This window comes from Lepus europaeus, chromosome 18 (assembly GCF_033115175.1).
Source record: "Lepus europaeus isolate LE1 chromosome 18, mLepTim1.pri, whole genome shotgun sequence".
Taxonomy (NCBI): domain Eukaryota; kingdom Metazoa; phylum Chordata; class Mammalia; order Lagomorpha; family Leporidae; genus Lepus; species Lepus europaeus.
Window position 1 is genome coordinate 36051014 of NC_084844.1, and position 23021 is coordinate 36074034.

General features: G+C 35.6%; 1 protein-coding gene across 6 annotated transcripts in view; it reads right to left on the reverse strand.

Annotated features, from left to right (window-relative positions):
* The window catches only part of BCAS3 (BCAS3 microtubule associated cell migration factor), a 602204-nt gene that overhangs the window by 324262 nt on the left and 254921 nt on the right, over positions 1-23021 (reverse strand). For 4 of the 6 annotated variants that reach the window (XM_062215515.1, XM_062215514.1, XM_062215520.1 and 1 more), the window contains exons 16-18: positions 18978-19128; positions 8000-8044; positions 441-565 (exon numbers count right to left, since the gene is read on the reverse strand). In XM_062215515.1, coding sequence (XP_062071499.1) covers positions 441-565; positions 8000-8044; positions 18978-19128 — 321 coding nt within the window. The remainder of the gene's footprint in view (positions 1-440; positions 566-7999; positions 8045-18977; positions 19129-23021) is intronic. The other 2 variants (XM_062215517.1, XM_062215518.1) reach the window with 1 other exon arrangement.

The following is a 23021-nucleotide window of genomic DNA, read 5'->3' on the forward strand; positions in this document are numbered from 1 at the left end:
TTTAACATAAGTCAAGATTTACCATTAAAAAACCTGATTTCAACCTCTGGAATCACCACCCGTGAACTTGTGCTTTTAGCTAAGACTTCAAGTTCTTCCTCTCTAAAATAAGGATAACAAGGATTTTCCTTTCCACACTTAAGAAACAATAGTGTGAAACTAGCTTATAAAATTTCAAAGTTATAAAACGGATATGGAACTGACAGCACTGAGGTTGCCTGTAGACTGTCACCAAGAAAGCAAAACCAAAATCATTCAGTGGGCAATTTGTGTCATATTTATGTAAGAGGAAAATTTTCTCCTTTACTGGGTTTGAGTGGAATGGAAAAACTGGTCTTCACATTATTAGGTCCAAGAATATTCCAAAGGAATTACTACCAATTTCCATTAAGAAGCAAAAAATACAAATAGTATGTTTGATCATCAGTAAAAATGCATACCTTTTTCCCTTTTCAGACCTGCATTATTTGCAAACCATGACCTGGATGTCCCAAAGACAGCAGCCACACAAAATTCTCCGCCCATCGATTTGCTGGGTGAAATCTGTGGAGGTGGTTTAACTTTGCTTAAAAAATAAAACAAACAAACAAAAAATTACCAAGATGAAATGACAGTCCTCTACATAATCAGAGATCTTCCTACAAATTCCACCCATGAGTATTCAAATGCTATAATATGTACATGCATTCTGCCCTTAAGTAACAGGTGGTGATGTGAGATTATGCTCTGGGGTGAAAGCAAAAATTAGTTTGAAGTTCCAGAGTCTTGTCAAGGCAACAAGTTAAAAGCTCAATAAACACTAAATCCTTTTCTGAGGAGTGTGCTGGCAAAATGCAAGTGACTTCTTTTCAGATGGGTAACAATTCTCTGGAGATTTCAACGTGGAGCAATAATACCAGCATAAACACTACACAATAATACAATGGTTTATCAGTTCATGTTGATACATAACTGGGAAGTTGACAATACAAGTGAATGCAGACAGCATGTATGAAAATGAGATGATATTGAATGAAACCTTGAAAATGCTCTCAGCCAAAATGTACAGTTAAACAATGAGTGGGGGGCAAACCTAATGAACTAAGAATACTTATATTCACCTATCTTCCTATCTGTTATTTATCTTCTTTAGTTTGAAAAAAAAATTTTTGTCTATTTTGGTTAAGGGAAAAGATCAAGGCAGAATTAATTATCAATAACCTCTCAAACATGAATATTTCTTGTATGTGTAATGACACATTTAGCAATTGGTGTTCCTTCACACAAAGGGTCTTCAAAAAGTTAACAGAAAATGCATTTATGAAAAATTTTGCATAGATTTAAGAAAATTTTATACCAAAATTAACATCCTTCAATTTTATTTTCTATGATCTTGTTTGAAGTACTCTTGTATAACTACCACCGTACAGGACTTGCTTTCTTCTGTTTTCCGCAAATAAATTTCCATACTTCCAGTTTCTAACATTCATCTTTCAACTTCTTTCAAATCCTGTTTTTCTGTTTTCTTTGGATGTATTAAGGGTGTCCCTAAAGCTCATTAGCAATTTTGCCAACTACCATATACAAATTATTTTCTCAAGTTCACAGACCAGAAAATAGCTTCACTGTCACATCCCAGCTGGGATACAATGAATGCTGGAGCCTGATGTTAGCATTCTACAAGTTATTCTCAAACAACACAGCTACCTTCTTCTGGTCACTTTGCTTTATCTTTTAATAAAGTATGATGGGATGGAAAGAAATTGATTTTGGAAGTCAGAAAGAAACCTGGATTTGAATCTCAGTGTTTCCACTTCAGCACTCTGTGACTTTCAGATAAGTCATTTAACCTCTTATAGCCTACTTCCAATAGCTATTTTAAGGATTCTACTATATTTGTTCTCAAAGTTTGATCCCTAGAAATTAATACCAACTGGGGAACCTCTTAGTTATGCACAAAAATACCAATCTGGCCTCATCCCAAATTTACTTAATCAGAAACTCCAGGATTGGAGCTCAACTATTTGTGTTTTTTATGAAATCCTCCAGAGGGCCAAGTTTAAGAACCACTATAGTAGACACAGGGCAAGGTCTTTCCTTATCATAGGACTGAATGAATATGATTTATCTTCTGTAGCGCTCACAGCCCCCACCTAGTTTACAAAACATCAGACTCTATGTTGGCAATCCTGGTTTCCTAGCTCGTATGACACCTGAAAGAGTCTCTTAGGTATCTTACAAGGACTTCCCAAGAACTCTGATATTTTTCCTCTAGAAAAAAGCAAAAGTTCTGGTTCAGAGGATACTAGGATTGGTTACTTTGGTCTCACATTTTTAATCAAATCTACAAATGATGAACATTATTATATATATGAAAATCCATCTCTCCATCATTAACGTTCACTAAACACTGAACATCATTTCCCCCACAAATCATGACATTCCTAAAATACACAACCAGTCAAAATCAATCTTTCATGTGGTTTACAAACAACTTCACTTCTTCATAGCTGCATTAGTTGCAAGTTATTGGACCAATAATCTATCCCACACCTGAAGAATCACACACCTTCCCATGCTATTCAGGTCACTAGAATTGCTCTTTCTGATTATATGTCCTCTGCTGCATTACCTTAGAAAATACATTTTATTTCAAAAGAATCCGTTCATCACTGAACTATCATTGAGTTGACAAGTCCTTGCAGATGGCATCCCTGAAGCACCCCTAGTCATTATTAAACTGTGGGGGAGTGGGGAGGCTGCTGGGAAGAAAAGAGAGAAAACCACTCCAGAATTTTAAAGTTTTTTTGTGTTTGTGGGATTGCATACTTGTAATAGAATCACCATCAAAGAACAATAACACAACGACAAATTTCAAGCTTTTTGCAAGTCACTAAATGTGATTTTTGCTATTTTAAAGTCATGTGGTAACGAGTATACCACTTCATAAGAGAATATATGATTCCTCTTAATGTATGTATCCTAAAAAGTCCTAAAAATAGTTGATATTGGGCCAGATTAACAGAATAATAAAGAGTAGAAAAAATGGTAGGATACCAATTTAGTATATTCTCTACATTTTATAAGCTAATGGTCTAATAAACCCATGCCAAAAGCTAAAATCTTTCAGTTCTGTAAGTTACATAAAGTTCAATTTTGGAACAAGTGAAAAGCATCAACCTAAGATCATTCTACACATATTCTATCTCCCACAGATAATAAGTATTTTATAGTTAAAGCAAGCTTAATTTATACATGGAATTATTTTTATGCTTATATTTTATCATTTAACTTTTTCCTCTTATAGGGCCTTCATAAATGTCATTAGTATAAGCTCATGCTTAATAAGGAATCAAAAGAATTCTCATCTTTGAAAACAACTTGCTACCTGCTACAAGACATACTGTTATGGGGCATACAGCATAACGAATAAACACATTCATGTCACATTATTTCGAACACTAAATTACATCTGGAATGGTCATACTATTTAAGCAAACTAGAAATGTAAACATGTATTTGTATGTAATAAGACTTGGAGAGCAATAAAAAGGAAAAAAAATCTAATGAAAAGAATGCTATTACTGATGTGTTTCGTATGCGACTGCCCAAAGTTAGAAATGTTTAGTTTGACTTAATTTGCCCTTAGTCCTAGGTTTTAAAAAAGACTGAATCTAAGAAAGCTGGGTAACAGTAAAATGGCTTTCCTACCAATGTAGAAATACCCAATATTGAACTTTTCCACAACGATACAAAATACTTCTATTACAAAAAAAAAAAAATCAATGAAAAACACATATGTGAATGACAGAAAAGTGCTAACCTTGCAAATCATACGAATTTACAGACTGGTATTGGTGACTAAATCATTATAGGACAGTATTCGAAATTTGTTCTTGCTCTCCTTATCCCCTTTCTCCTCTGAAAGAATTTTTTAACAAATCCTATCACAGAAAATTTGCAAGTATAAAAGGAACTTCTGCACATGTTTGGAGGCCACCTTATATATTCAACTGTTAAATAACAGGATAATATAAAAGTAAGATTTGTATTTATGATGGTGCCCTAAGATTAACTGTAGGGATTATAAGGGTACATCCTTTTTTAGAGCAGTCATACATAGGAACAAAACATACTGAAGACAGCCCTAATGGAGTCCTTCCTAGGGTAACTCATGCCCCTTTACTCCTTCAACCTTTTATAAATAACCCCACATCAAAGCATAAAAGAAAAAGGAATCCAAGTATCATTGTTTAAAAAAAAATTAAGCATAAAATAGCCTATTAAGTAAGCCTGATACAAATGAACATAATCAAAAGAAAAACAAGCAAAAAAAACAAAATGAATAACTGAAACACTAAATAAAAAATCAGTAGTTTTTACTGTGTCCTACACATTCTGTGGAAAGGTAAAAATACTTAAAGTACAGCGTGAGAATCATGTTCACTGCCATCAGAAGCTGTACAGATATTAATATAATGGAACTTCAAAAAATATTTCCAAAGCATATCAAAGTTTCACATTTTCTTCCCATTGGCTTTTACTGTATTATGTAATATGGTCAGATTAACATATTGAATTTCTCCTGCTTTTTCTCCACAATCAACTGCAAACTAGGAAACAAAACGATAACCCAAAACTTCTAATGATATCTGCTTATAGATTCTAGGACCAAATCTCCCCCTGGTTAATCTAACAAGGTGTCACAGAATAGGACTCGGGGGACGTGTTTCTGGACAACACAGTCAGCAGCAGTATTGCTGGGGCCCTAATGTTTAGCAGGATACAAGCATGGATAGGGCATACACGACATAGAAGCACCATTTCTTTTCTTTTCTCCAACATAAATCACAGCCAATATGAGCTTACATATAAAATACCACACTGATGTAAGAATTAGAGGTGGTACAAAAACTTTATACCCTTTATTATGATTAAACTTTTAAAAAGATTATGGAAGTTTCCTTTCATGATCCATATTGTTTTACAAAGTATTTCATTTCAAATAACTAAAAATATTATTTGTCTAAAACTATTCCATCATATCACAAATTATTCTCTGACTTCTAACAGACCTCTGTGAAGTTAGCAGGTGAGAAAAGATTCTCCTTCTTACAGAAATCTTAACTTTCCAAAAACTAAATTATAAACTTTAAGTTATCCTCACAAAATCAAAGTTCCTTTACATGACTACTTAAATTTTGACCAAACTCTCAGAAAAATGCTAATTAAAACTTTAAATCTAATTTGATAGGTACACTATTTTGTCAAATAAACTTTATATATAAGGAGATAAATACATATAAATGAAGGATATATCCTTATGGACTATGTACTGTCTACTTGTTATGCATATTTTTATATACAATTCAAAAAACACATTAGCTTAAACACAACATTATATGCAATTTAGTAGCATAATATATTTTTGCTACTTATTTAATTGCAATAGTGAAAGTAAAATTTAGTTTTTAAAGTTCACACTAGTTATTTATGTTAAAATCCCGTATTTAATAAATTATATTGCATGTATAATTATTTCACTTTATTTTATATAAGTATCCTAGTTAAACTAACAGAGGATACAAAATGCCATGAAAGTCTAAAATAACTAAAATGTGGAAGTCTGCCTGTATAGTTCACTTTCCAACATGCCTATTTGGAGTACAAGGGAAGGACCACATTTTAAAACTAACTCATGTGAAACAGCATGAATTTTCAGAACTAAACCAGCCTGATGAAGAAATAGTGGTAACTGCGATAGACCAAAAGCAAAATCTTTGTACAAAATGTTAAGTATAAATGTTCCAACTTGAAACTAATAATTTTAAAATTGTGAAAATTCTTTTCCCATCCAAAATATATATCTTACACTTCAGCTACAAATACTAAAAACGTAACTATTTAACATGTTTTATTTCAGAACAGTAAATAAAAACATTCTCAGATTAAATGTTAAATATCATGGAGAAAGAGCAAAACCTATTAAAACAAAGAAGCTCTTATACACAACATGGAAGAAGTTGTCAAATTTATATTAATTTTGCTGCCTTAATTTGAGGTTTCATTAAGATTTTAATGGAAAAAACATGCACACTGGTAGAGTAGAGTATTTTAAAGGAGGACCTTTTAGTCTAGTATAAGTGACTAAAAACGAGTTTCTTGTAAGCTAACGATGGCATCAAACAAACCACAAAGCAGTCTTCTAAAAGACAGGCAATGATTTAAAAGTCTACTATATTTCATATATCCCTTTCTTTAATCTGGCTCTTTTAATCTTGTTTCAACCTCAAATCATTTCTGGTTGACAAGTGCTTTTGCTTAAATGTGAGGGAGCACATAAGCTGTTGGAGGAATGAGCTTTTCTTACTTAACAGACAACATTTGTTATTCCATCTTTTACTTCTATGTGAAAACTTAACATGCTAAAATTCTTTCCTTTGTACTTAGAATGAGGAATTTACCCTAAAATGCATTTTAGTCTTAAGTTTTTTCTACAAAGAAATTTTATCATGTTTAATGTAGCATTTAAAATTCACTGCTCAAAAGACAGACTTATGTATCTTGTTTGTTTTTAGAAGAAACCTGATTAACAAAGAGAATGAAGACTGACTTTCATATACCCCTGTATATTCTGAACTTATTCAGAGTAATTTGGCAAACTGTGTGCTAAGTATGCTGCTGCATTTCAAGGAGGAGAGCTTTATGTTAATTTGTTTTATGTCATCTCATCTTACATGATAATGAAATGTTCAGATGCTCCTGCAACATGTGAACAGGAAAAGTTACTTTGAAGAACTATTTAAGCCTCTTTGTCTATGGGAGAAAAGCTTGGAATGTAGTTTCTACTTTAGTAGGACAGCACAAACAATTCCTAGTGCAGTTATGAGAAATACACATAAAAGTTTAGAACTTTTAAGTACGCTGACTAAATTAATAAAACTGATTTCCCTTACATTTCTCAAAACTTCCTTTTGGCTTAAATACTCTTAAAAGAAAAAGAAAAAAAACGTGATCTAATTTAAAGAAGCTTCTTGTCAAGCTTCTTGTTCCTTTCCCTTTAACCTGGAAAAGAACTCGCAGTGGCCACAGCTAATATCTATTGAGTGTTTACTATGTGCCAGACACTGTTTGTATATATCAGTTCATTTATTCCTCACAATAACTAATAAGGTAAGTGTTACTACTAATTTCAATTAATAGATAAGAAAAACAAGAAACAGAAGGGTTTTAGAAAATTAAGTGTGCAAGCTCTGATTTAAGATGTGACAGTCTGATTCTGGGACCCTGACACTTGACCATTAAACATTTCACACCAGGTTCATAATACATTCCACTGCACATCTTTACATGAAAGTTCATGCCTCAGACTGACAAACCTGTTTTCTATTCATTGCTATAAAATAATTCACTAAATGATTAAGTTATATGAGCAGGCCCTAGTAATTCAAAACAATAAATTTTTGGCAGTTTTTATGTGAAGTATATACTTCCTTACCATGTAGCCTTTTATAACTAAATTTTCAAAACAGAACGGACCATTGTCCCTCTAGGACCAAATAAACTACAGTAAATTTTACTGTATTTGGTATACTTTAAATATATTTATTTGTATTTGGTATACTTTAAATATATTTATATTTCAAAATAAGTAATGTCCTCAAATGTAAAGCATGATATGTAGGGAAAACCTATCACAGTAATACTCAAAGCTTTAAACTTGAGAGTCAGCCATGTCTCATCATTATCTACCAGCATTATGATAGAATTCTTCTATTTTCTTTTTTAAAGACATTCTGCATCAGTAATTTAAAAAAAAAAACTTTTCAAGGAATTAAATGAAATCAGAAATAATCCCATTTTTTAAAAGCTTAATATTAACATTCATGTCTTATCTACAAATTATTGAGAAATTTGGTGCATCTACGTGTGATCAGGCCATGCAACTGAAAACAAAACAGAGTTACTTCTTGAGAGTACAGCAAATGAATTAGGCATGCGGGACTGAACTGGAACTCACCATGGAGCTTTTATGGAAAAACACCCCGCTCCAAAGAGATAAGGCCTTCATGGAAAAGGGGGGAAAATGCACAAAGAATTAGAGAAAAAGTCATTTAACATTAACAAATACATGTACATCATACTGTTATAGAGTATGGATAAAAAATAAAAAATGAGCAATCATTTGCAATTGTGCTGTACATACTGTCTGATATAACCAATAAAGAAAATGATGCAGTGACAAAGCTCTTCATTGTCAGAGATTCAGGGATTTCAAAATTTTCTATTTCTCCCCCTTTTCTGGAACACCCCTGTAGCATTTCTAAGTTAAAATAAAATTCACTACTGAGGCCCTTAAAAACAAACTACAAATTAAATGGAATAATCAGATGGAGAACAGTGAGATCATTGGCAAAATGTGAGGCTGTGTGACAGAGAAAAGTTTAAAACTAGTTAAAGATGACTGAATAAAAACTCTGGGATTGGTGGCTGTTTAGTAGTTGCAGTCTTACAAAGAAAGCACATTTTTTTTAAGTTGCTTATTTGCAGCACCGAACTGCTTATTTATAAGTTGAACTGCATACTGGCGGCCAAAAGAACACATACTAAATACATATGGTATGATTTTTCTATACTTTTGGTCATTTTCCAGGCAACTAGCACATTTCCTAATGATACATAAGCTTAGGTTGCTGTACCTGGCCTGTGCTGGGTTAGGTTAGAACACAGTAAACTAAAGCTACAGTTGTTTCTTTTTAGCACAACTGGGGATACACATTTCTTTTGAAATGTCTGCTCCCGGTATTTAAGACAGGCTATGAATATTGCTATGCAAATAAGACTGGGTGATTTAATTACATCCAAAACAAAATGTTAATGGAGAATCTGACATTTGGAAGACATAATAAATAGAGGAAGAAAGCACACTGGTACAATTTGGGTATTTCCTTCTTCAAATTTGGTACTAGAAACATTTTTAAAATCCTGCTATTTAGCATTAATTTCCCAGTAAATTGAATATACTTAACCACAATCTGAAACTTGAAAAATGTGTTTTGACAACACTGAGTACAATGAGCTTGAAGCACATTAGATACAAGCAAAAATAATCAGAGGAATGTGAAGTAGAAGAAAAAGTGAGATGGAGATAAAGATAAGATACAGAAATAAAGAGAAGCAAAGAAACTTGAACTATAATATCAATGCAACCAAAGGATGGCTCTCTCATAGTTAACTACAAAACCAGGCATTTGATGTCATCATTCAAATCGTAAAAAGTGCATCTAAAACATTTTCTAAGGTGAATGCTAGTCTGAACATGAACACAAAAAACAAGATTTAAGTACTTTAATAAACATGTTTTTAAACCTTAGTATTTTTTATTTCAGCATTTTATAAACATTAATGTTGGGAATTTTTAGCATGTGGATAAATGCACATTCTAACAGCGTGCCTGGGATTCTGTCTTTCCACTAGGCTTCCAGATAATGCCAATGCTGCTGTTCTGCGGAACCAGTGGCAAATCTGTATTTTATTCTATTCTACTTCATTAAAAGAAAAAAAAGTTATAATCCCTTTATCTGATTTCAGACTCACTAATTACATAGCAAATAAAATGTTACTAGCGCTCATCCTGCACTTTGAAAAGCACAGATGTAAATAACTGAGACCACTTGATGTGTTCCATCTCTCAAGAGTGTGGTGACCTCATGCACAAATACTCAAAACATGAAAGGTTCGAATCATTTCTAAATGCCCAGAAAGACCTCCAAAATGAGGCGGCCTTCATGCACTCACACTACCCAACTTCTCTACACTCCACTTCTTTCGGCAGGATATCTGAAATAACCAAACAGTCCAACTGACAGGAGTGCTCATGGTGAGGAATGTGTGGGCCTCCCAGGTCACTGCTGGCTTACAGTGAAGGAACTGGAGAGTTGTTAATTAGTCCCTTCTGACTTAAGTTTTCCCTATTGACACCAAAAACCAACCAAACAAAAACGAAAGAAAACTTTCCAGTTTCTTCTTTTCAGAAGACCACCTTAGGTTCTCTACCTACATGGCTGGTAAACACATTCAGCCACACTTAAGTGTCTTAATACTCAAAAAGGAAACAGGTTAGTTCAACAAATGATACAAAAACTTAAACAAACAAACCAACGATAACAAAACAAAGACCAACTGCTAGATTCTCCCTTCCAGGCAGTAACAATGTGTGCCCAACAAGAATTCTCAGCCTCTACTAAATAACAGCATTGTCAACTTAAAGACAATACGTGGCCTATCCACAACATAAACCAACTGTATAGTTAAAAGTTATAGTTAAAAGTTCTACTTCACTTAAAGAAAGACCAACTGGCTCACAAAGCTAATGGAAAAGGAGGAAGGCTGGGGAAAGAGGGTGAGAACCTGGTTGAGTATGTGCACTTGGCATGTATCCAATCTATACTCACCCACTTCTTGTCTAGTTCTACAAACTGGACTACTGCCACATACATGTGAAAGAAGATCCACAAACCCCAAAGAACTATAGTGACTGACGTAATGACTGACTTCGTATAGGGAGTGTCAGCTGTTCTTTTGAAATGAGTCTGCTTAATCTTCCCTCAGTAGCAAAAGAATGAAAATACAGTCACAAAGTACAAGTCCATGATTCAGCTGTCTTCACCTATGACTTTCCCCTCTCTCTCTCACTGGAAGTCCACAGCTGTAGCTCTGTATTGGAGTGGGACAAGGTTGGACAGATGAGGGAAGACAGTGTTTGAGTGGGAGTGAATGTAGAATTACAGACTGTCTGCAGTACCATATACAACTCAAATTACCATATGCAGATCTGAAAAATTTGTTTCCCAATCACGATTAAGTCTTAGCATGCTGAACAATTCAGCTATTCAAAACCTGTTCACCACCGCATCATAATTATGTATTTTCCGAGCTGAATTCCAATGGAGAAAGCGCAGAAAAACTAGTCAGAAGACTAGAAATCCAGAAATGTCTATTAGAGATTTATTTATAGACACTGTGAAAGGACCTGATCATTAGTTCTCTAAGAGCTTCTTCTCTTGGAGACTATCAGAAGATAGTAAGGAATTACATTTTATAATACATTAATGCCATTTTTCAGAATCATTTTGGTGGATGCCACATGGTACACAAAGACTTTGGTTTTACTAGTTGAAATCAAGGCAAAAGTGAAGATTTTTTAAAATGGAGGGGGAAGGGAAGTAAACTAGATTTGATTGGTACAATTCAAATCCCCTATAACCTGACTCCCGTACTAAAGATTATAAAGACTCTCTTCAGAATTAAAAAAAAAAAAAAAAGCAATTAGAGTCCAAGAAACATCTGTAAACAAACCCTATAATCCTATTTTTCAATTAATTATGTCCTACGAGAACTCAGATGCTTTCATATAATAGAAATAAATATTAAATGGACTGAATAGAGAAAAAGAGAAACTGCTATGCAACATTATATGTAAAAAGTAAATTTGAGGAACTCTAACTTCTACATGCTGTTGTGCCTCTCCACTTACAGAGTAACTGCAGAGAATTCACATTTCCCACATCAACATGAGCAAACTTTCCCTCATGTCATTTTCAAGTATTACCATTAATTTTTCATTAATTTTAATTCCTCTCTACAAAGAGACTTATGCTTTGTCAGTTCTCAAACTACTGACCTGCAAGGAAAACTGAATTGATACAGGTCATTGTCTAATTTGAATATACAATTATAAACTTAAGATGTAAAACAACTTTCATTACAAAACAAAATAATGCCTAAATTTTGCCACATGTGGCAAAAAAGAGACTACTACATCATAACTAACATTAAACTTTTGAAGAAAGCTATTCCTGCTGACTTCTAATGCAGTATATGGTAGACTTCATTTAAAAAACAGATGTATAGTAAAATTCAATAAGCTATAGTGTACTTTAAGTATTTTAATTTAGCACAAAAATTGGGAACTCAAAATTATGATAAATATATTACATGTATGGACACATTCATGTACATTCTAATGAAAATACATTGTATATTATGTTATACCTAGAGGTAAACATTCATGGTGCAGCCATCAAGAACCTAACGTTATACAAGATGGATGGAGAACTGCCATCTGCTATCATATTTGCCAAAACTTTCTCCAAATCTTTCCCACCTAATTCTCAGCACTTTGCTAAAAAGATTAGAGTGCAGGACAAATTACCCAAATATGTCAAAGTGGACCAAACTAAATTAAAATGAAGAATAGATCTTCTTCAAGCCCTGCTATACACCAATGTCAGATAGCAGATTTGTTCTACAAATATTATCTGGAGATACTTCAAGAAAATGTTATTCAATGCTACTAATTCTAAAAAAGAACAATCTACATTTTCTAATTTGGGTTGTGCTAAGCACTCATCTAGGGCTTCTCAACAGTGAGTGAGGCTTAGAAATAAGGTAATGGAATTAAAGAATGGGTGAGAATTCACTCACACACGGAATGGCTGAAAGTTCAAAACCCACAGAAATACACTTATTTTTCAAATGAGGAAATTTACCTAGCACTCACCAATGATAAGTGGCAGAACTAGATGAGAAGCCAGGGCTTCAGACTCCAAATTATATTTTTCCAATACATTACCTAACCTATTTCTACAGGGTACAGCCCATGGTTCCTAACACTGATCCCTAACTGTTTACAAAGAAATGAATAAAGGTGAGGAAAAGGAAAAGGAGCTGGAAGCTACTTCCAATTAAGAAAAAAGGAATCCTAGGAAGAGCAAAATCACGTCACGTTTCCTTTTAAAGATGGTAACCTTGTTAAGACCAAAGAAGTAACTTCATTTTCATTTTTATATGATTTATTCCCATTAGACTACTCTGACCTCTTTGTGAAATTTACTGTTACTGGCTTATACTCACAAAAAAAAAGTATATACACAAATACTTTTAGATTTAAAATAGATAAAATTAAGCATACCGATAAAAATTTGCTTTGTATATTACTACTCAGAAAGCATTTTTTAAAAATTTCTCCACACTTAACTCATTAATTGAACCAAACATCTATGAAATGCTTCTAATAAATCTCTTCTACCAAAACCTTACATCCAAGACATGGAGCAATCTCTGAGCACCCAGTTTCACTTTTAGTTCAATGAGAGGAGGTATTATTTTTTACATATGATACAAAATATCATGGGTGTGGGAAACTGGGCTTTCCCATCATCCAGTCTGAAACTGGAAGAAAAAAGATTCCATCTGAATGGATGATTGTTGAAGTCAAATAATTTCTAGCACTGCTTTTGCCATCATCAATGTATAGCCATCACAGGGCTAAGCAACAGCTGTTGCCAAAACAGGCTTTATATCCTCCAGTGCTGCTTCAAGGTGCTGGACAAGAAGGTGTAAACACATCTGTCTGCTGCCATTTCTAGTTCTGCTGGCTGCATGTATGTCTTAGCGTGAGACAGATGGTCCCTAATGCTGCGCAGGCTTTCAGGGGTATGTATTTGTGAAAACAAGAGGACAGATGTTAAATATGGTAAACACACGTCTTATTCCCTGAAGGTTTAAGTTGGCTTCTATCTCACTGGGTCCAAAGAAATCTTTAGAAATCTCTGCTCTAGAAATATAACTTTACCTTTAGGTAAAATACCTAGGAGATGGAAAAATAAAAGCTGATCTAATAAATTAAGCATATAATTTTATTACATATATTATCAGGTATAATGGAGGTAATCATAGAATTAACTTGTTTATAAATAGATCATCTGTGAGGACTCTTTATGCATTATCCAAGTCAAATATTTCTTGCTAATTTTGCTTTCAAAAACTAGGAAAGGAGCTTAATTATAGTTTGAATAAATCAGAATTTGTGATTAGACATAAAACTGACATGTTAAAAAACCATGTGTTCATCATCCTGAGGACCTTAATGATGCAATCAAATCTCAATAAACATAACACAATTTAATGGAAATAGTTAACACAAAAATGTTAACTGCAGTCTTGAGAACTGGTCATAGTTTAAAAATTAATAAAGTAGATAGAGCCTTTAAAATCTAATAAGAAGAAACCTAATGGGATATAGCATTATTTGGGATTCGCCTCAGAACTATGCACAGGGCAAAAATGGCAATTCAGAGAATATTTTTTCTCACAAATTAAAAAAAAATATTACTTTTGACAAGGTAAAACACATGTATTTTAATAAAAACACTAAATTTTAAGACAACAAAACCACAGAGTTTGGAAAACTCTATGACCAAAGCCTATTTAGGTGCCGTATAGTGAAAGAGAGATAAGGAAAGCACAACAGCATTTTCTGAGCATAATCAACAAGCACTTCAGAAAAGGGCTTCAGTGAGTCTTGTAATCATGCGGGGATCAAGTAAAACTTATGACCACTGTCATCAAAGCACTTATCAGTCTCTGTACTCTGTGTTAATAGGAAAAGATTAAAAGAAGGGTAGGGTGGGTAATTGGTGGTACTCTGAAGCTCCGTCACAAGTAGAAAATTTATTACAGACAACAATTACACAGAATAAAAAACAGCTAATAAAATTTGTTTTAAGATCTCTTCTTCAGATAATACACTGTGGTTATGTAACACAATGCCCTTGCCTTTAGACACTGTACAGTGAAGCACCTAGGGATATGGGGGTAACAAGTCTGCAATCTATTCTGAACCAGTTAGGAGCAACAAAATGTGAGTGCATATGCAGACATCGAGAGAACGTGAATAACAAAGCAAACAAGTTAAGCTGTTAGCAGGAATTTGGGGACATTTGAACTCTTTTTATTAGTATTGCAACATGTTTGTATGTCTCTAACAATGGCAACAAAATTAAAACCAAATACTGATTGTGGAACAAATATATTCCCTCTTAAACACTTTAGTATAGCACATACTAAAAGGAGTTAAAAAATGTGGTGGCAATATAATGATTTGAAATGTTAGATAAAAGCCTAGTCAACAATATATAAGTATCTTACACTAATAGTAAATTCAAAAAGCACATATAAACTCAAAATCGTAATACTTCATTCAATAATAATTAAATTCTCCACAATATAAGTATGTGCAGTATACACACTTAAAAAAAAAAAACAAACCTTAGAATTCTAACAAAATTTTTTTAAAGATTTTTTTTTTAAGATTTATTTATTTATTTGAAAGTCAGAGTTACACAGAGAGAGGAGAGGCAGAAAGAGAGAGAGGTCTTCCATCCGATGGTTCATTCCCCAATTGGCCACAACGTCCAGAACTGCGCCGATCCGAAGCCAGGAGCCAGGAGCTTCTTCCAGGTCTCCCACGTGGGTGCAGGGGCCCAAGGACTTGGGCCATTTTCTACTGCTTTCCCAGGCCATAACAGAGAGATGGATCAGAAGAGGAACAGCTGGGACTAGAACCAGTGCTCATATGAGATGCCAGCACTTCAGGCCAGGGTGTCAACCCACTGCGCCACAGTGCCAGCCCCTTAAAGATTTTACTTATTTTTTTTTTAGAGGTAGAGTTACAGGAAGAGAGAAAGAGGGACAGACAGAAAGGTCTTCTATCCACTGGTTCACTCCTCAAATGGCCACAATGATTGGAGCTGGGCTGATCCAAAGCAAGGAGCCAGGAGCTTCTTCCAGGTCTCCCACGCAGGTGCAGGGGCCCAAGTGCTTGGGCCTACTTCTACTGCTTTCCCAGGCTGTAGCAGAGAGCTGGGTCAGAACAGGAGCAGCTGGGACATGAACCAACACCCATATGGGATGCCTATACCACAGAGAGAGGCTTAGCCTACTGTGTCACAGTGCTGACCCTAACCAAAAAAATTTTTTTAAGATTTTATTTATTTGAAAGGCAGGGTTACACACACAGAGAGAAAGGGAGAGACAGAGAGAGAATAGTCTCCTACCTGCTGGTTTACTCCCTGAATGGCTACAACAGCCAGGGCTGAGCCAGAAGCCAGGAGCTCCTTCTGGGTCTCCCATGTGGTTTCAAGCCACAAGCACTTGGGCCATCTTCCACTGTTTCCCCAGGTGTTTAACAGGGAGCTGGATCAAAAGTGGAGCAGTTGGGACTTGAACCGGTGCCCATACAGGATGTTGGTGCTGCAGGAGTCGGTTTAACACACTACACCCCAGCACCTACCCGCCTAATTTTTTTAAAAAGAGTTATTTATTGGGCCGGCGCCGTGGCTCACTAGGCTAATCCTCCGCCTAGCAGCGCCGGCACACCGGGTTCTAGTCCCGGTAGGGGCACCGGATTCTGTCCCAGTTGCCCCTCTTCCAGGCCAGCTCTCTGCTGTGGCCCGGGAGTGCAGTGGAGGATGGCCCAAGTCCTTGGGCCCTGCACCCCATGGGAGACCAGGATAGCACCTGGCTCCTGCCATCAGATTGGTGCGGTGCGCCGGCCGCAGCGCGCCTACTAAGGCGGCCATTGGAGGGTGAACCAACGGCAAAAGGAAGACCTTTCTCTCTGTCTCTCTCTCTCACTGTCCACTCTGCCTGTCAAAAAAAAAAAAAGAAAAGATTTATTTATTGAAAGTCAGTTAGAGAGGGAAGGAGGGAGGGAGAGAAGGGTGCGCAGAGAGAGAGAGTGGGACAGTGGGAGAGAGAGAGAGAAAGGGAGAGACAGAGAGAGAGAACTCTTCCATCTGCTAGTTCTCTCCCCAAATGGATACAAAAGCCAGGGTGGGGCCACGGTAAAGCCAGGAGCTCAAAATGATCTCCCACGTGGGTGGCAGAGGCCCAAGCACTTGGGTCATTTTCTATTGTTTTTCCTAAGCCATTAGAAAGGAACTACATCTCAAATTTGATACCTGGGCACCCATCTCAGTCCTAGCTCCTGATTAAAGCTCCATGCTAACGTGCACCCTAGAAGGCAGTGGGTGATAAGTGGATTTCTGCCACCTGTTTGGGAGATCTGGCTTGCACCGCTGACTCCTTGCCCTGGCCCTAGTATAGCACACACGCTGTTGCAGGCATTTGGGGAGTGAACCAGCAGATGGAAGATTTCTTTCTCTCTGTGTCTCTCCCTCTCCCTCTGTCACTCTGCTTTTCAAATAAATCTTTTTATAAAAAAAAAATTCCATTCTGCATTATACATCTACTGAACACAAACAGTTAAAAAGCTTTAGTCAATTAAAAGACATACATGGCAAAAGGTCAGTACCATAAAATGTGATCTGGGAGGTAGGTCTTCTACATTCTTCCTTTTCTTCCCTTTAACGTTCCAGAAAGTCAGTTTTATTTCTACATTCAACAGTGGGGTCACTTAATACTCAAAGCACCACTTCCCCTAGACAGGGGCCTTGAGCTGAATGGCCGCATCCCTGAGAACAGTGACAGTTCATCTCACTAAAGCAACCTCTGTGAACGTGTTAAACACCTATCACAAACATACTAACAACAAGCAAAATCCACTATCTATTCCTCCCACTGTAAAGACCCTGAGGACTACTCGAGGACAAGCAGAGTTTTCTGTTTGCTGCTGCAACATGGAATTTTCAAGCACTTGTTCCATTTCAAGTTAGATTCAACATCAAATTGCTCATTGCAGAAAACAAGTAATTTGCCTTTAACATATATTAATTTATTTTTTGGTGTGAAATGAATTTCCAGTATTACTATATAACTGAACATCTAATAATATCAGAGACATAGCAGTTTCTTTTCAGGATATCTCTGATATTAAGTGATCATCTAATATTCCAAATAGGTAGGAGAAAATTGTCTTAAACACTGATAATATATTAACTATGCATATATATGGGATACACTGTGATTGACATATATATGGAATGTGTTATGATGAGATCAGAGTAACTGAGCTACCTATCACCACACACATTTGTCATTTCTTTGTGTTGGGAGCATTTGCGTTGGCTATTTTGAAATAATGACTCCATGTCAACCACAGTTATATTACTGTGCTACAGAACTGTGAAAGTTATTCCTCCTACTCACCCACACCCAGGCTCTGGAAATCACTAAATTATTCTCTATTTCTATAAGATCAACTTTTAAGTTTCTGCATGAAAGTGAGAACATGCAATATTTATCTCTCTGTGCTTTACTTATTTCACCTATCATAGTGTTCAATACGCAAAAAGCAGAAATAGCTAAAATAAACACAAAAAACCCAGCTATCAAAAAATTTTAGTATATTAGTGATCCATCTTGACTAAAACCCAAATCTTGTAGCACTGACTTATCAAAACCACTCATAAAATCATTTATATATTAATTATACCTCAATATAGATAACTTTTAGAAAGTACTAGATACACAGTTACCAGCTAACGCTCTCTCCTTATTAATGGGGTCTGCCAAAATTTGGAAGTCACGGGGCCAGTGTTGTGGCGTACTAGGCTAAGCCTCCGCCTGCAGTGCCGGCATCCATATGGGCGCCGGTTCACGTCCCAGCTACTCCACTTCCAATCCAGCTCCCTGCTGATGGCCTGGGAAAGCAGAGGAAAATGATCCAATTGATTGGGCCCCTGTACCCACTTGGGAGCTCCTGGCTCTTGGCTTCATATCAGCCCAGCTCTGGCCGTTGCAGTCATTTGGAGAGTGAATCAGCAGATGAAGGACTTTGTCTTTCCCTCTGTCTGTCTGTAACTGCAGGTCAAATAAATAAATAAATCTTAAAAAAAAAGTTGGAAGTCATTTTAAATCCTGATGATGTCTACAAAAACCAAAACAAAATCAAACTGTATTATCAAGCAAAGCCAGGGGCCAATAAATACAAGATTGAGTAGATGGATCTGGTTCTTATTAGTCAATACTAGTTTTCACAACTTGTCACTGCTGTTTTTTCTAGGGATATGCGTGAGCATGTTTGTGCAAGTTCTAGACTTTGTACTTAATCTGCTGCCATTAAGTTTCATATGGGCTCGAGATGAAGAATATAATCAAAACCACAGATAGAAAAAGTATGTTTTACTTTTATTCATTCAACCATTTAAAACAGCTGCAAAAAAAAAAAAAAAAAATGAAGCCTGAGGTCTTACCCTGTTCGTTTGGTGATGGTCCCCAAGGTCATTGGCTGCTTGATCTGTGCAAGTGGCATCACTACCATCAAGCTGGGGAGAGGAGAGAGTCGAGGGTTGCCAGGATTGTTGTTGGTAAAATTGTTGTATGAGTCTTGGCTATTCAGTTTCCCTACAAAGAGAAAAATTAGAAAAACATCATCAAAGGAAGGATCCCAAACTCTGATAAGGTTTTAATTCACTTCAGTACTTATTTAAGAAAAAAAATCAAATGTCAAATGAATTACAGTTACAGTTAATGAATAGGAAAAAAACAAAGTATCCTGGTAACAACCAATGTGACTGGATTATAAAAGAGTAATATATTCTTTGGGGATAGGGAATGAATTGCTTATCTTTCTGAAGACAGTCAATGTAGTTTGTTGACTTTCTTCAATGGGTCATTATATCAAATAAAATTGACTGCTTTCATCTATACCTTGTCAATTTCTGAGAAAATTCAGTAGGGCTTTTGATAGGGACTCCAATGAACCTGTTGACCAATTTAAAGAGTATAGTCAGCCCTCAGTATCCAAAGGTTCTGCACCTGTAGATTCAACCAACAGTGCACTGGAAATATTTAGAAGGAAAAAATGTCCAGAAAGTTACAAAAAGAAAAACTTGAATTTGTCACATGCTGAGCACTATGCTAAATCCATGAGAATGAAGCAATGTGTAGACACACTGCTGTAGCCTCCCACCATTTCATGGATCCTCAGGGTCTCTCCTGCACTCACTGCTTAACCACTGTCCATTTGCCTAGGAACATTCATGTACCTTGCAGTTAGACCTATGATGGTTGTGTCTGTACTGAACATGAACAGACTTCTGTCCCTGCCCCACCATAATTATTCTCTACACAATGGAGTATAAGAATTATCTGCATAGCATTAAAAATGAGAAAAAGATACAAGGGTCTTCAAAAAGTTCATGGAAATGCATAAACAATCACATATCGATTTCAAAAAAATGCAGTAATAAAATAAATTTATGTTTTACTTCCATTTTCCACAAACTTTTTGAAGCTCCTTGGTATTACCAATTAGAAGTAATCTAGAGTCAATTTAAAGGAAATAAGGGGATATGGATAAGTTATATGCAAATAATATGCCATTTTAAATAAGGGACTTAACCATCGTGGATTTGGTAACCAACATAATCCTGGAACAAACGCCCCATGGATTTTTTTAGGAGTCCCTACTGCAATCTCAATAATATTGCCATCCAAAAACACAAAATGCCTTTCCATTTACTTAGGTACTATATAATTTCCTACTATGTTGTGGGGTTTTTTGTTCTTGTTTTTTTTTTTTTTTTTAAGATTTATTTTTATTTATTTGAAGGACAGAGTTACAAAGAGAAGGAAGGTGGGGGGAAGAGAGAGGGAGAGAATCTTCCATCCAATGGTTCACTCCCCAAACGGTCGCAATGGCCATGACTGGGCCAGGTCAAAGCCAGGAGCCAGGAGTTTTTCTTATGTCTCCCACATGAATGCTGAGGCCCATGGACTTGGGTCATCCTCAGTTGCTTTCCCAGGCACATTAACAGGGAGATGGATGGGAACTTGAGTAGCCGGGACTTGAACTAGCACTCATATAGGATGCTGGTGCTGCACAGTGTGGCTTAACCTACTACACCACAACTTACTACACAAAACTATACTATGCTGTTTTGTAGTTTTAAGGGCATAAGTTCTGTACATTTTTGTTTAATTATTACCAATTATTTTATTCTTTTTGATCTAATTTGTAAATGGAATTTTATTAATTGCATATTTCAGATTATACAGATAACAGATAAATGTACTTATTACTCATTCTACAACTTAGCTGAACTCATTTCTTAGATCTACTAATTTCTATGGTTTGTGAGGATTTTCTACATAGAAGACTATGTCATGCTCAAAAAAAGAGACAGTTGTACTACTTCCTTCCCATTCTGGATGCCTTCTGTTTCGTTTTGTCTACTTTCCCTAGCAAGAGCTTCCAGTACAAAGTTGGACAGACAGGACAAGTGCAGATGGTGGTTTTCTTTTCTTTTTCTTTGTTTTGTTAATTCCTATAGAAATGATGAGGGTTGAGGTTCACTGTGTCTAACACAGACATCCAATTGTTCCATCACCACTTGTTAAAAAGATTATCCTTTCTACATTAATCGGCTTTCCACCTTTGTCAAAAATCAATTGACCATGAATGTATAAGCTTAGTTCTATTGATCTCCATGTTATCCTTTCACAAATCAGATCTTTGGGAATTCGGTAGTTTTTTAGCGATTCTTATTAATTCATGATTTAGAGAGAAATGTTATAAAAATTACCTCATATTCCATCTAACAAAATGGGTTCAGCGTTTATAATCCAACAACTCTTTCATATAGAAAAGATTTTATTGACCTAATATTAATTGCAAATTGCTGTTCTTGACTTCTTATAAAAGTTACCTTATTTATTTAGTAATAAATGTTATTTTTTAAATAATAGGTATCATAAACATACTTGAATTTTCAAGTTAATTGAAGTTAGGGGGAAAAAAACTGGTCTGAAAACAAAATCACGAGACTAAATGCCCACTTCCAAGACACTCATTTTCAAAATAGCATGATTCAGGGCAGGCATTCAGCCCAGCCACTAAGACACAGCATCCCATACCGTAGCAGGCTCTGACTGTTGACTCCAGCTACCTGCTAATGCAGATCCTGGGAGGCAGCAGTGATGGCTCAAGTGACTTGGTTCCTGCAATTCATGCAGGAGACCAGAACTGAGTCTGGTCCTAGCTTCAGCCCTGTTGCTGGCATTTGGGAAGTAAACCAGCAGATAAAACTGTTTTCCTTACCCCACCCCCACTGCCTCCAAGTATGTCAATTTTTTAAAAAGTGTGATTCAAGATAGAGACATTCCACATAGCACTTAACAAAGGCAGTGAAAAAGCAAAACTCCCTTGCAGAAAAATTGTTAACAGCTTAACCTCATGCTACTTCCTCCTTAGATACCTTATTTTATGGAATTATCAAGCTAACTTTTGGTAAATTCCTCTTTCACAAATTAAGGTGAAAGAAAAATGTTCATGTAAGTAAAGTAAATCTTTATCTCCTTATCTCCCAAATTTCCAGTGAAGAATACACATTAAAGTTATTAGAAGCAATCTATACTTGTTGTAGGGGTATCATAAGACAGTATTTACAAAGTGTACAAGATGTTTTAAGCTGTTTAATAAATTAGACAATAATATTACACTTAAATAACACAGAGCCTTGCATAAAATATAAAGAGGGGAATTCGATAACAACTTTTCATATTTGTGCAAGAATAACAGAAAAACTTTTTTAATAATTAAACATTTAAAGTGATTTATTATCTCATTTTTGCAGCCAATATAGATGTAAATTGTATTATATTCATCACCAGTCAACTAGTCTATTATTAAATCAGGATCCAAAGTGAGACTGCAACATTACAAATGTCACAAGCTAATAAAACTCAAGAATTGTGTACACCATTGTAACTAAATTATCTGTCAACTATTTTAGCCTAAGATAATAGCAGTGAGGGACAATATTCCCTATTACACCAAAATTTACAGTCTAATGTGCATGACACAGGAATGATTAAGTGCTCACTGTCTAAAACTAAAGATAAGTACATATGGGAAATGTATTTGGAAAAGGGCACATGAGGCAGACAGGACGTGACCTACTTGGACAAGTGTAGGGAAGATAGAGTAGTCTAGGCACAAAAAGTAATATGCAGGAAGAGAGATATAAAGGTATGTCACTACGTGAGCAGTAAGGAGGAATCTAATCATAGAAGATGTGTAAGGGAAATCAGAGGAACTCTGAAATGAAAGGAAGAGTGGGAAATTAGGTAAGTTATTTAGCAAGGGAACAGAATAGATGTTGAGGTCACTGAACTCCATAGATGAGTGGGCTGGAAAAATGAAGTGATTCACTGAGAAGTTCCAAATAATGTGGTTTAGTTGCCATGATTTAAAATGCTTCACTGTCTCTCCAGTGTAAAGAAGAACCTCAGAA